We start from the raw sequence: 15513 nt of genomic DNA, 5'->3' as shown, positions 1-15513 counted from the left end.
GACATACCGTATTGAACATTCATTGTGCAATCTCATCAACTCATTTAAAGATTTCGAACAACTACCTTGCTAGATACACTCCTCTAACAAGCTACATACACTCTTTTACCTTGCTAGATACATAAATTTACCTTGCTAGATACACATCTCTAGCAAGCTAGATAACTCTTTTATCTTGCTAGATACACTCATTTACTTTGTTAAATACACTCTTTTATCTTGCTAAATACACTTCTTTACCTAGCTAGATAAACTTATTTACCTTGCTAGATACACAAGCCTTTACCTTGATAGATAGATACACTCTTTTAGATACATGTCTTTACCTTTCTAGATATATATTATGATGCAAACCGTAAGAACTACTTAAATACGTAAAATAGTAGTCTAGATACATAAAATATTACTTGAAAAACCAGTTTAAGTAATTTCAACAACTAACTTATACGCCATTTACGCGCACTTTGATTGGTGTATTACCTTATGTTTGTGCATATCTAGTTACCATCTCATCCAAGCTTAACCTAATTATAACCATAATCAGTAATTTGAGGACACTCAATTTTGGAGTGTAAAACTTTTATTTGCATTTTATCGAAGATTTCAATCAAAAAATGGTAAAACTAATATCACATAACAAAACAGACTAACATTAACAAAATCATAAGTTTGGTCGATTTCATTGTCACGAAAGACAAATAATTGTAGCTAGCTAGATACACTCCCTTTATGTTACTATATAAATACATTTATCTAGCTAGATACACTTCTGTAAGTTACTAGATACACACATATAGCTAGTTAGATACACTCTTTTACCTTGCTAAATACACATCTCTATCATGCTAGATACACTCATTTACCTTTCTAGATACACATCTCTGATATGCTAGATACACTTCTTTACCTTGGTAGATACGCATTTATGACATGCTAAATACACCTTGTCTACTTTCGTCTCATCGTCTTCGATCACTCAAGTCATACACTAATTAATTCTTCACTCTGGTCAGAAATCTCCTGCCGAAATAAACCTTTTCGAAAGCATACCTACATACGTATCTAAACAGAAGGAAATTATAAAAGGTGGATGGAATAGGAATATCATAAGACTGGTAATCAAGAGTAGCGAGTATTAAATAATTACTCTTAAAAATGATGAAAATGCAGAATATGGGATGGGAAATGGGGTGTCTACCATTTTTGAACAATAGATCATCATTCTTCAAGCTAGACTTGTTAAAATCTACAAGACCCACACCGCTTTTTAGGGAAATGAACTGGCAATGACAACCAATTTGACAGGTACACCAAGTTTTCTTTGTTTTTGAACCATGAGCAAGAAGAAAAAAAAATGCAATATAGATAAACCACATAACACAAAATAAGAATCGTGCCATTTCCACCAATTGTCTGTGACTGATCCCCAGAACTTGAAATGAAGACTCCCTGCAAGACAAAGAATCATGAAGAGCCTGACGCATGAGCAACTATAATTGTGATGAACTGAGGAAAGTAAAGCTTTTAAAAAAGCAATAGAATGGTCAGAGAGTAAACCTGCTGTCGGGCCCATTGAAGCTCTTGCTCAAGCTGGGTTAGCTTAAGTCGGCTATTTTCCAGCTGTTGTACATATGCCTGAATAATTAGAGGGGGAAAAAGATTAAAAAGGCAGCGTGTTGGAACCCAAAAAGAAAACTTAGTTGGGATGTACCACAATTCCCAAGTTATACAGCATATACCTGTGCAGTTATTTTGATTCCTTGCGCAGCCTTGATCTCCTTATGATGCAGATATGTTCCCTAGAAGTACAGACAACAGAGCATCAGTAAATACACACTGACAATATCATAAACGGAGTAAAAACTCGAACTACAAACAGATCAATGGATTTTAAGCTGGACTAAAGGCTCTAATGGTGATTTAACTTACCTTGACTCTGAGTTCAGGGGCGAGCCGTTAAGAGAGCGCGGATAGTGGTAACAATTGGGCCCTGCAAATGATAAATTGGCAAAAGCAGGCAACAGTAGGTTACCTGCATGCCACAAACAACAATCTGATCTCCTACACGGAGAACACCATTTACCAACATAGCATCTATGGTTATTCCATGGCCCTCGATAACCTTAACCTCCAGTACAGTGCACTGAAAAAATAACAACCTCAATAAAGAGAAATCGGATTTTCAAGTAGGAGTGCATATTAATGAGACAGAGGAATTATAAAGAATAAAAACCTGCACTTTGTTGCTGAATGTAAGTTTCTCAATCATTGTCTTTTCCGACCATTTAACTAACAACAACAAGATATCAGGAATACCTTCTCCACTGCCAAGCGTCGACAACAAAGTATAAGTTAAAACAAAGAATAATCATACTTCATTCTCAAATTAGCTCTCAAACTTGCAGAATTATGGTACCTGATTACACTAGTAGGTACAATGCCGAAGGTTTCCCCCATTTCTTTGTTTTTGTAATATAATTAAGTATTTAGACCTTGTTCCTTGAACTGTGTAACAATCTACAAGGGGATGACAATTTAATTAACAATGAACATGAATCCAACAATCTATAAAATGGCAAAATAATCTTAGATTACAGTTAATTACATTGGTGAGCCTCGTATTAAAATCAGAAATTAGATAATTAACAAATAAAACAAGAATGAACCAGTAACAGCAGCATCGTCTCCGTCTCCGAGCTCGCACCCCTGCACTCCAGTAAATTAAATGTATGTATCTAGTAATTTTAAGAAATGTATCTAGCAAGCTAAATATATGTATTTAGTAGCTTAAAAAAGTGTATCTACCTTGATAAAGGTATGCATCTAGTAATTTAAAAGAGTGTATCCAGCACCCTAAAGGTATTTATCTAGTAACTTAAAGGAGTGTATCTAGCAAGTTAAAGGTATGTATCTAGTAATTTAAATAAATGTATCTAACAAACTAAATATATGTATCTAATAGCTTAAAAGAGTGTATCTAGGAAGTTAATGGTATGTATCTAGTAATCAATACACATTCAAACAATTCTTACTCAATACTCATGTTTGTCCACAGTATCACAATTGATCCAAGTGCTCCAGAAAACATAAATGCGGAGTATATCTCGACGTGCATAATTTGGGATACAATCGTTTGGAGTACAACAAATGTGCACGACCCTAGGAACGAAAGGGACTAGCAAGCAAATCAGTGGAATCACACCAGTTTTACGTCCCAGATGCAAATATTTTCCTGATTAAAACCATTTTCTCGCAAACATGGATTACAAATTAGATACCGAGAACATCTAAAGCTTAAACACACCCATCATAAGAGCATCAACAGCAAAAAGACAGCATAGTTCAGCTTCAGTCTCAGACAAATAACTATATTTCATCTCAGTTAAGCAAAGTGCATCAAAATCGTGAATAAAGCCATCAATTAATTACGCATTCCATCTACACCAACCTCAAATTTCAACAAAACAAGCTATAATTCAAACTTAGCTAATCATCCAGATCATTTTACGATTCAAAACCATACCTCAAATATTCGATCCAAACGTCGTCCGCAAAATTTCCTGCATTTTCGCAATTTCAACAACAATAATTTCATCATTTCACAAACTGTAATATAAACCTAATTAGAGAGAAAGAAAAAAAATAATGAAAGGATAGAAAAAAAAATGACCGGCGATCAAATGAATTTAATGCCGGAGATCTGTATGATGTATAATGGCGAAATTAATTAGTGGATTTATTATTAATCGCCGATGAACTGGAGAAATCAATTGCTGGTGGTGTTCACCGGTGGAGAAAAGGCAGGAAAAAATGGAGATCATGGTGACCAAAGATACGTACCAAAGATGGAGATGCGCCACTGGTCGCCGGTGATCAGCCGGTGTCGTCGTATCTCGCTGCCGGCGGCGACAGCAGGTGAGGATAAATGATGAGAGAGGAGAGCGAAGGGAGGTCGGGGAGTGTACGGAATAGGAAAGGAAAAGGGGTTAATTTTATTATAGCTGTTGACTTTCTTGCGGGAAATACAGTGTTATAGTCTTAGTTCGTACGGTTCGTACTGAACTTTAGTTCGTACCTGACCCCGACCCTATATATATATATACACACATCTCACCAAAAAAAAAAAACTAGCTAATCCCTTGTAAGCAAGCAAACTACTAGTTTTATCGTTCTTACTCGTTAAACCCCGTTAACCTACGCAAGTTTAATCCTAACTAAATTATATAGACTCAAGTACTCAACCATGTAAGCACGTATTAAATCAATAAATTTAATCGCATTAAGAAAACCAATCAATTAAATCTTACAGAGCCAGTAAGCTGCAACTCTATAAGACGGCATTATTAAACAAGATTCTAGCGATCAAGATTAGACTGCAACCTAATCAACACTATTATCAATTTGACAATAGATTCATGGTAATACCTCAGACAAACTAAACTGATAAACATGAATTTAAAAGCCAAATTATGAACCTTGAATAAATACCCAAAAGACGAATTAATCATTCAAAACAAGAACTAATCTCATAAACCACAATACCAAATAGTCGATTACATACTCCTAATGATAAATTAGTTCATATTACTAATAATAAAAACAATAAAGATAAGATAAGGGTAGAGAAATCTCATGGTAAACGGATAGAAATTGGCGTCGGAATCTTCGACTAGCGCTCGGATCCTCGTCCTCTGTCTTTGCGGCTCCTCATCTGATTCTCCTTCTTGGGAGTACAATCTGGGTTTATTTAAGTCGAAATATGAACCCTAGAACGCCTCTTCCTCAATTCCAATAACTGCTCCATATTAAATTGGAGGGTTTTCTACCATTCGGATGCGGGCGTTACTCAGTTTAATAGCTCGTTCTTCTTCTTCCACCATCAATTCATGCGAGTATTTACTTGTGTAAATACTCCTCTTTAACTACTTGTGGGCTGTGTTCTCTATGCGATAAGGATGACGTTTTTCTTATGCTGTGCTTTTGTTGATCTTGTCCACTGACTATTCTCTATATGTCTGATGTCGTCCCTATACGGCTCCGTAATTCCGTATTCATATTAGTGCTGCCGTCCTTCTATTCAATCAATGATGGGCTGTGAATTTTTGTTTGTTTACGTACGTGCTTGCTTCTTTATTTTCTAAGATTTGCTTCATATTTTGTTCCTTGGTCCATTTTACATATACTTGCTCCACGGCCCTGTAAACATATATTACGAACTTAGTCGTAATTGACCCTCGATATAAATGGGCTACCGCTAAATAACTTAGCATAGATATTACAAACTCGATTTAGCGTAAAAAAAATACAAGACGAAGTACAAACTCAAGACTCCCAATAGTATAGTATTTAGCTTAAAAATACGAAAGACGACATTAAAAAATATGATATTAAAGGGGTAAAAATACGTATAAAAATGAGCTTATCAAATTCCCCCACACTTAGACTATTGCCGTCCTCGGCAATGACAAATCATAAGCTAAAAATATCGGCTCAAAAGATTAACCTCAAAGATTTTAGATTAACCAACGTAGGTACAATCGACGACAAACTAAAACATTTTTTTTATTAATTTTTTTTTTTGAAATCTTTTTTTTTTTAATAAGTTGGTAACATATACTAAGTTCTTCCTCCACTACAAACTATACAACCGATTAATTAAACATATGATGTTTTAAACCGCTTCTAAATTTAAGTTAGAAATAAACTTTTTATCCTTCACACTCGGTCCAACTACCTTTGTGCTCGTGTGCAAGTGTATTGACTCGTAGAGGTGGGTTTCAGCAATTTAAGGTCTTAAGGGAAAGGGGATTTACTTTCTGTACAAGTGTAGTACGAGGATCGTTCTCCCGAGCATTCAAGTGTACTCGTCCCTCAATTAAACTACCACCATAATACAATAACAAGGATTCGCACTTTCATTTGTCACAATTGTTCAACTTTCCAAACACTTTAACTTTCCAGCAACTTTCAATTTCCCAAACTTGGCAGTCTATCCAGTGACCCTTGTAGCGAGTTTTCGACCAATGGATACCGCCCATCCGGACAAGTCATTAGGCATTCTCCTAGTACATTGACTAGGTTCCCCTAAGGATCTAATTACTCGGGCACCGGATAGAATTGAGGTCAAGTAATCTCCCTGAAGCCCTAATTAGGAGTCACCTACGAAAGTAAGTTGGGTAATAAGACCGGCTTACGCTCCCACACTCTAGAGTCAACGGAAAGTGTAAACAAGGTAGCCAAAGTAAGTGTTATTCTTTATAGTTTACTTGTAATTTAAATTTAAAAGAGACTTAAAACACATATGTTAAGAAAAAATTGATCATTCCAAGTTCAATCGGGAGGAAAAACTCTTGTATACACGACTTCAAATTATTATTTTTTTAGTTAAGTTAAAGTAATAGTTAAATTTTTGAAAACATGTTAGATTAGAGTTTATCGTCGACTTCCCTTCTCTAGTTAGTCCAATAAGAACACAGGTTTATTACTTCCTTCAAGCACTAATTCTGACAAAATTTTGACACCATCTCCCCTACAAATAGTCATATCCAAATTTAAAACAACCTGCAAGTGCAACAAAAACTCCACATGGCAACCCGCCAACTCTTCTTTCAGCATCAAAAACCACAAGTTTCAGCACAATGTTTTTTCAAAATTATTAACAGAACTTTACCTCTCCCCCACACTTAAACTCGACATCGTCCTCAATGTCAAAATGGATATCTTGATGACAAGTTTAGCCTATAATATAATAAGAATAGGAGGGAATGAGGCACTTAGCGGATTCAAATGAGCAGTCACAGCAAGATGCTCCAATATTGTTTGAATAGAAGCAACCCAAGCTGGCAGGATCATACGCTGGCAGTAGCACCAGTAGCATAGAATCAGAAAGCAAGTACTCCACATGATTGTTTCAGCCCATTTAAATATCTTGACCTCTGACCACAGCACGTAATAAGGCAAAAAGGCAGAAGCATCTTCTTATTGTATAATCAGCCCAGTAGCTATGGACATCCTTATTCCTGCAAAATATGAACTCTCGACCAAGACAAGTGAAATATGGAGGAATAAATATCTAGAAAGTAGCAGCAATTTTTATTCTGTACTTTATTCTAATTTTTTTTTGTGCAACCGACACTATTAACATCCCCTTACAAAGGTTGCAAAACTCAGGGAGGCACTTAAGCCGACTCGACTTACTAGATAAGAAAGCATATAAAAGTAAACTAACATGAAAGCAATAAAATTTAAGCTTGGGTTGCCTCCCAAGAAGCGCCTTATTTTATGTTGTGGCTCGACATAATGCTTTTTCTCAGTCATCATAAATAGGATCACCTTGATCTAAGTTTCCCAGGAAAAAGTCTTAATCTAGAATTATACAACAACACTTTGTCACCAATGTTAAAACTTTTCCTAGATAACAATTTATCATGATATGCCTTTGTTTTCTCTTTGTAAATCCTAGAATTTTCATAAGCATCGTTTCTAATTTCTTCCAATTCCTGAATCTCCAATTTCCTGTTAGCAACATATTTTTCATAATCAAAGTTACACCTTTTGATAGCCCAAAATGCTTTATGTTCTAATTCTACAGGAAGGTGACAAGCTTTTCCGTACACAAAACGGTAAGGAGACATTCCAATTGGAGTTTTATACGCAGTCCTATAAGCCCATAGACCATAGTGCATAGTGCATCATCTAATCGGATACTCCAATCTTTTCTATTCGGGTTCACAACTTTCTCCAAGATAGATTTTATTTCTCTATTAGAAACCTCGGCTTGACCGTTAGTTTGAGGGTGGTAGGCAGTAGAAACCTTATGAGTGACACGGTACTTCCTAAACAAAGCCGCGAGAATACGGTTACAAAAGTGAGTCCCTCTATCACTGATCATAGCCCTAGGAACACCAAACCTATTAAAAATCTGATTTCTAACAACTCAGCCACCACCTTAGAATCATTAGTCCGAGTTGCCTTAGCCTCTACCCATTTAGAAACATAATCAACGGTTAAGAGGATATAAGTATTTCCATGAAGAGGGAAATGGTCCCATGAAATCTATACCCCAAACATCAAATACATTATACACAAAGATGGAAGTAAGAGGCATTTGGTCTCTCTTAAAAATATTACCTGTACGCTGACATCTATCACAAGATTTCACAAATAAATAAGCATCCTTATGCAAAGAAGGCCAAAAGAATCCACACTCTAAAACTTTATGAGCTGTTCTTTTAGGACCGAAATGACCCCCACACTCAAATGAATGAAAAAATTCGAGAATGGATTTAATTTCATGGTCAGACACACATCTTCTCATAATATTGTCAGAGCATATTTTAAACAAGTACGGGTCGTCCCAGATATAATGTCTTGAATCAAATTTAATTTTATCCTTCTGAGCCTTGGTCAAATCTTTAGGAAAGTCTTTTGAAACTAGATAATTAACGATATCAGCATACCAAGGTGAAGTATTATGCAATGCTTACAATTGTTCATCAGGAAATAAGTCAGATGAATGATTTAACACTTCTTTATCATGAATAATTCTACTAAGGTGATCAGCAACATAATTTTCAGCACCCTTTTTATCCTTAATTTCTAAATCAAATTGTTGAGTTTATGGATTCAAGTACCTAAGAGGGGGAGGGGGTGAATTAGGTACTATTTTAAAAAATTTATAACTTCAACTTTATTGAATTAAAGTGAGTTACGAGGACAAAAGAGATTAGGAGATACTTTGGATAATATTGAAAAACTAAACAAGTATCACGATGAATGTTTGCTGAAATATGAAAGCAACAATCGTTCTGACTGTATCTATTTGTCTCAGTTTGTGGAATATGACTGCAGACCAAATGCGACAGTATGATGAACTGTTACTTCTAAGGTTAAGCAAAGCAAAGCAAAACAAACAAAGTAAATTGCAGCGGAAATAAAGTAAAAACAATGAACACGAGATTTTTGAATTGGTTCGGCAAATACTCAAGTGCCTACGTCCAATCTACCTTTTTATTGCTTTTCTTTTAGTGATCTACTCCGACAACTAAAAGACCCTTACAATAAAAGACACCAACCTACTCCGGTTGTAAAGCTAGTACAAGAACTACTCCGTTCTTATGACAAGCTAACTCGCAACCTACTCCGGTTGCCAACTCACAACCTACTCCGGTTGTCAAGAGTTAAAGACTACTCCGTCCTAAACTCTACTAACACACTTAGAATGTTATAGGATCAAGTTTCCACTAACACATTCTTAACAAAGAATAGAGATGGACAACTTTTACAAGATCAACAATTCATAAGCAAGAGAGTTTAGTATAGAAAAGTAACAGTAGCCACGACTGTAACAACTTGAAGACACTTGAAGTCTTTTAAAGGATTTTGCAAATAAACACGTTTTTTAAGCTTTAAAAACAATTTGCAAAGTTGAAAGAATTATTTCAGAAAAGTCTTAAGGATTTATGAAGGAGGGACACGGTTTATATATAGGAGGTGAGTGAAGGGGTTGCTAGGGTTTTGAAGGGTCAAAGACCTCACATGTGAAGGGCAATAGCAACCACTCAAAACTTGCACCAAAGAGGGCTCTTTTGCAAAGGCAAGAATAGGGAAAGATGGTTTGAAAAATAACCTTAAAAGCTCATGCAAATTCAGAAAACAAAGGGAGAAAAGACAAGTCATATGATGACAAGTTAACACTAAAATGGCAAAAAGCATTCTTTGTTTTCTTAAAGAGCCAAAGGGTTGAATTTGCATAAAGAGGAAACATTTTGAAAATAATAATTCAAACCACTCTTTATTGAAGACCACCTCCTTAATAAAAATCTGATTTTTATCTTTTGAAAAATAAGAGTCACGTGAAAGGCTTTTGAAAGATAAAAAGGGACTTCAAGTTTCTCGAGTTGTGGCAACAATCCAAGCAAATTGTTTTTACTTGTAAAAACAACGATCGTCTGGACAAGTTTTCTATTACTCTAATATACTCTACTTTCTCACTTGTACATTAGATGACACATGACTTATTACAATGGGATTAATAACAACTTCAACACTTCTTAATCCAAGCTTGATATGATCATATATCCTGAAAAGGTAAACTAAGATAACACAAATCAAATGGGCATGTTATCATCAACATAAGGAACCCAACAAATTCCCCCTTTGATGATGACAAGCCCCAAACGAATGTATAGGCAATGTAAACACCTTGATTCAAGATTTTAAGCATGCAAGATCAAATGAGAGAAGGGACAATATTACCTTACCTAAGGCAAAAGCTAGAATCAAACTACCATGACAATTTTACATTGCCCCAAAACAAGAATCAAGCTAAGAAGGTTAGGCAAGACATTAGTTAATCAATAGCAAGGAGATTAAGAGCATGAGTTTACCTTTTCCCCCTCTTGACATCATCAAAAAGGATAGGGATGTCAACGGCATTAGAGTGCAAATAACCACAAGAAAACACAAAAAGACACATATAACCGTGACAAGGTAACAAAGTCAACACAAACATACGGATTAAACAAAGTCTAACCATAGTTCACCATGGCTAAATAAAGTTTAAGATACACCACCAAGCATTAAAATAACAAGTAAAGAAAATAATGTCTTAGAAGGGCACAATTATGGTGGGACAAAAGGTGTAAGGCAAAAGACAAGTTTGATTATGGGCAAATTCAGGGTGCGGAAGTTTGGTCATCGTTTTGAGGATAAAGAAGATGGCAAAATGGTTAAGGTTTGACAATGAAGGTCTGAGTCACAGTCATCTCTACTGTTGCATTAGACTTTGTATATTGAAACTACCAAGGTATGCACCGATATAAGTTCTCAACATGTGATGAAAGAACATCAACTTCTTGTATTTTGCTTTCATATCATGAAATTTTTGACAAATTTGATCTTGACCTCTGAGCGTAGCAACAATTGCATACACTGTTGCTTTCCTTTCTACTTTGACCTTTGAGCATAGCAACAGTCGCATACACTGTGACTTCCTTTCAATTTCTTCCAAAATTTTTGCTTTACTTCTTTTCTCAAGACCGTCGCAGTTTTCAATTTCATCTATCTCGTTTCCAATAATCACTTTGACATTTCGCATATTGCCTTCCCGTTTTTTTTTTTTTTTTTTTTTCAAATTTTCCAACCAACTTCAATTTTCAATTTCATCTATCTCCGTTTTTCTAACCAACTTCCCAATCATCTCTTGATGCATATGTAGAACATGTAGTTGTTTGGTTCTTTGTTTCACATAGACCTTTGCAACATAAGTGGATTGAATGTGAAAGGGTGATGTCTTTGGGTATTGAAAAATGAAGGATTTTGAGCAATTTGAAGAGTATAAGAGACATCCATTTGAAGGTGGTTGAAAGGGTTGGTATTCGTATTGAAGGACGTTTTGACCATGGTGGGTAAAGGGTAGGTAAGTGGGTAGGATTTGGGGAGATGAAGAGATGGATGGTTTGTGGGTTAGTAAGTTTGGACGGGTAGGAATAGAAGGTGGGTTGAAGGAGTAAATGGCCCAATAAATGTGGGAGGTGAGGTAGTTGGCCCAACTTAAACACATTTAATTACTCGAAATAAAAACGCAAGGTAGCATATAATAAACGTAAATTTAGATATGAGGTTGAGTGATTACCGACTCACAAATACGGTGTCAATTTTTGGTCTAAACATGATGTCAATGCACTTAGAACACTTAATAACATATATCCAATTTTAATTTAATCAATTAAGGAAATTTGTAAAACTCACATTAAAAATCACAAGCTATTAATTAACCCAATTTCTAGCCTAAATTTCTCAAAATGTTCTCTTGCAAGTGGCTTAGTGAAAATATCGGCAATTTGATTTTCGGTTTTGCAAAAGACAAGTTTAATATGTCCTTTTTCCACATGATCTCGAATAAAATGGTGACGAATATCAATATGTTTGGTTTTAGAGTGTTGAATAGGATTTTTGGAAATATTTATTGCACTCGTATTATCACACATTAAAGGAATGGAGTCAAAAATAATACCAAAATCCAAGAGTTGTTGTTTTACCCAAAGGAGTTGAGAGCAACAATGTGCCGCACTAACGTACTCACTTTCGGCCGTAGAAAGAGCTACCGTATTTTGTTTCTTTGAGGCCCAAGAAGTCAAGCAAGGACCCAAGAACGTTGCAATTCCGGAGGTACTCTTTATATCCACCGTGCACCCCGCATAGTCCGCATCCGAAAAGCCTATAAGATCAAAAGGACAATGTAAAGGGTACCATAAGTAAAGATTTTGTGTTCCAATCAAATACCGAAGAATTCGTTTAACGGCTTTGAAATGTGATTCTTTCGGATTTGCTTGGAACCTAGCACATAAACAAACACTAAAGAGAATGTCGGGACGACTTGCGGTCAAGTAGAGAAGTGAGCCTATCATACCTCTATACACCTTATCACTAACATTCTTACCGAGTTCATCTTTGTCCAATTTGGACCCGGCTACCATAGGTGTATCATGAGGCTTACCATTAGTCATCCCAAATTTCTTAAGCATTTCCTTAATATACTTTTGTTGATGGATCATGATTCCATCCTTTGATTGCTTAATTTGGAGCCCAAGGAAGAATCCTATCTCACCCATCATGCTCATTTCAAACTCCGATTTCATTAGTTCCGAAAAATATAAGTAAAGGAGTTCATTTGTTGCACCAAATATAATGTCATCAACATATACTTGTACAACCAACAGTTCACTGGACTGTTGCTTTAAGAAGAATGTTTTGTCAACGGAGCCTCTTTTAAAACCATTTTCAATAAGAAATTTAGACAATCGATCATACCAACATCTTGGTGCTTGTTTTAAACCATAAAGAGTTTTGTCTAATTTGAAAACATGGTTAGGCAAATCATTGTTCTCAAAACCCGGTGGTTGCTCTACAAAGACATCTTCTTCCAAATATCCATTTAAGAAAGCGGTTTTGACATCCATTTGGAAGAGTTTAATGCCTTTGTGAGCCGCAAAAGCTATAAGCAATCGTATGGCCTCAAGTCTAGCTACCGGTGCATAGGTTTCATCGTAATCAATACCCTCTTGTTGGTTATAACCTTGCACCACTAACCTAGCCTTGTTCCTTACGATTTCTCCCGAGTCATCAAGCTTGTTGCGAAAGACCCACCTAGTACCAATGACGGTACGATTAGGCGGTCTAGGGACTAAGTGCCATACCTCGTTTCTTTTGAATTGATTGAGCTCTTCTTGCATAGCAAGCAACCAATCTGCATCAGTCAAGGCGACTGTTACATTTGAAGGTTCAATTTGAGATAGGAAGGCATTGTGGGCACAATACTCATTGAGATGAGCGAGATTGTTGACGGATGATCTTGTTCGAATTCCCGAGTTGAGATCACTTGTGAGATTAGTGAGTGGATGAGAGCTTTGATGTTTCCACTTCTTTGGAACAATGGTTTCTTGTTCCCCCTCAAAATCGATCCACGTGGATGTTTCTATTGGCCTGGAAGGTTCTTCATCCTCACTTTTTTGGGTTGCTTGATTAGGAGGTGGATGCAACGATCGTTGGGTCTGTTGCTTCTAGAGAAGAATCGAGTGCGAGAGGTGCTACGTGTTCCCCCGAGTTGCTTGATCTCCTTTGAAGGTGACAGTCTACGTGTCTGTTGCAATTCGTCTTTGGGAGCTTCTTCATCCGTGAACACGAAGTCTTTTCGAACAAGACCAATCTCAAACTCATCATCCTCATCCTCATCATCATCATCCATGTTTTGTACCTGTCCAAGCACACTAGATTCATCAAAAATGACATGGATGCTTTCTTCAATTAACAAGGTTCGTTTATTGTAAACTTTATAGGCCTTGCTATGATCGGAGTACCCAATAAATACTCCTTCATCACTACGTGGATCGAACTTACCCAAATTGTTTTTACCATTGTTATGAACAAAACATTTGCTTCCAAAACATCTAAAATATGAAATGTTGGGTTTTCTTCCACGTAGCGACTCATAGGGAGTTTTATTCAATATACTCCTTATCATGACACGATTATGAATGTAGCAAGCGGTATTTACCGCTTCGGCCCAAAAGTTCTTAGGCAACTTACTAGATAATAACATTGTTCTAGCCATTCCTTCAAGGGTTCTATTCATCCTTTCAACCACACCATTTTGTTGTGGGGTTCTAGGAGCCGAGAAGTTATGGTCTACACCATTGTCATCACAATAAGCACCAAATGATGAGTTTTCGAATTCGGTTCCGTGATCGGTTCTCATTGAAACAAGTTTTAAACCAAGTTTATTTTGAATCTTTCTTAACCAAATTAGAAACTCATCAAATGTCTCATCCTTAGAGCTTAGGAAGAGTGCCCAAACGAACCTAGAGTAATCATCAACAATGACACACACATAACGACTACCACCTCTACTTCTAGTTCTCATTGGTCCACACAAGTCGATATGTAAAAGTTGCAAAGGTTGAGATGTACTCATAATTCTTTTGGATTTAAAGGAACTTCTAACATGTTTACCTCTAGCACATTCATCACATACTTTATCAAAATCAAACTTTATATTAGGAATGTCTTCAACTAAGTCAAGTCTTTTAAGGGTATTAAGAGTTTTTGTACTAACATGACCAAACCTTTTATGCCATAACCAAGGATCATTGTTCATTACACTCGTGCAAGACATGGTGTGACCGGATAGAGAGTTCAAATTAGTTAAGTAAACATCTTTGACACGTCTTCCTTCGAGTATTAGTTCATTAGTAGTGGCATCAAAAATTCGACACATATTGGCACGAAATTCAACGAAATTACCCTTATCACAAAGTTGAGAAATGCTAAGGAGATTATGTTTCAAACCTTTGACAAGCCGCACATTGTCGACACGAAGTAAGGATGACTTACCAACTTTTCCAATACCAATTACTTCACCTTTCTTGTTGTCACCAAACCTTACCGTGCCACCATCATATGCTTTAAGTGAGAGGAATTGGCTTCTATCACCCATCATGTGACGAGAGCATCCACTATCCAAGTACCAATTGCGGCCGCCTCTCACCAAGCCCTACACAAGATTAGACTTTGAGTTTAGGAACCCAAACAAACTTGGGTCCCCTTTTGTGATCAACATATCTCATGGTATCTTTCCTAATCCATATTTGCTTAATTATTTTGATGTTCTTGTTAATGTCATGAAATCTTTTCTCACAAGTGTTGAGGACATGACCATTCTTACCACAATAATTGCAAATAATGTATTCGGGAAGACTCACGTATTTTCTCCTTCTAAAATTAGTTTTAGGCTTCTGGATGCAACAGTCGGTCTGACTGTTCCATTTGAACCCCAAACCAGCAGTTTTGTTACACCTCTCGGTTTGATTCGTGAGGAAGTTTAACACGGTTTGACTTCCTTCCCATTTTTCAGTGATGTTTTTAGCACTAACAAGTTCCTTGTTTAGTTCCTCGACTTTGAAGGTGAGATACTTGTTTCTTTCTTTGGAGCTTTCAAGCTCCCTTTTCATTATG

General features: G+C 36.3%; 1 protein-coding gene across 4 annotated transcripts; it reads right to left on the bottom strand.

Annotated features, from left to right (window-relative positions):
- Positions 1 to 652: 652 nt before the first annotated feature.
- Positions 653 to 5116, bottom strand: LOC141611847 (eukaryotic translation initiation factor 5B-like). 4 transcript variants are annotated; one of them, XM_074430492.1, is made up of 9 exons: positions 3841 to 5028; positions 3524 to 3560; positions 2667 to 2706; positions 2417 to 2517; positions 2234 to 2324; positions 1930 to 2143; positions 1740 to 1799; positions 1558 to 1635; positions 1265 to 1449 (listed from the first exon to the last, which is right to left on the bottom strand). In XM_074430492.1, the coding sequence occupies exons 4-6, from the start codon at positions 2455 to 2457 to the stop codon at positions 1943 to 1945; spliced, it is 333 nt and encodes a 110-aa protein (XP_074286593.1). In that variant the 5' UTR covers positions 2458 to 2517; positions 2667 to 2706; positions 3524 to 3560; positions 3841 to 5028; the 3' UTR covers positions 1265 to 1449; positions 1558 to 1635; positions 1740 to 1799; positions 1930 to 1942. The 4 variants fall into 4 exon arrangements, with proteins under 4 accessions (XP_074286592.1, XP_074286593.1, XP_074286594.1 ...); XM_074430493.1 differs by having other exon boundaries at positions 2606 to 2706; positions 3841 to 4982; XM_074430491.1 differs by adding an exon at positions 653 to 1062 and having other exon boundaries at positions 1199 to 1449; positions 2417 to 3560; positions 3841 to 5116.
- Between the last annotated feature and the right edge of the window lie 10397 nt (positions 5117 to 15513).

Source organism: Silene latifolia, chromosome 11 (genome assembly GCF_048544455.1).
Source record: "Silene latifolia isolate original U9 population chromosome 11, ASM4854445v1, whole genome shotgun sequence".
Lineage (NCBI taxonomy): Eukaryota > Viridiplantae > Streptophyta > Magnoliopsida > Caryophyllales > Caryophyllaceae > Silene > Silene latifolia.
This window is presented reverse-complemented; position numbering and strand designations above follow the sequence as displayed.

Bases quoted from the DNA above. Each gene is read 5' to 3' on its own strand.
- LOC141611847 (XM_074430491.1), bottom strand. From the start codon at position 2,457: ATGGGGGAAACCTTCGGCATTGTACCTACTAGTGTAATCAG. The intron at 2,325-2,416 runs GTACCATAATTC...GACGCTTGGCAG, and splicing joins GTACCTACTAGTGTAATCAG to TGGAGAAGGTATTCCTGATA. The intron at 2,144-2,233 runs GTTTTTATTCTT...TTATTTTTTCAG, and splicing joins CATTCAGCAACAAAGTGCAG to TGCACTGTACTGGAGGTTAA.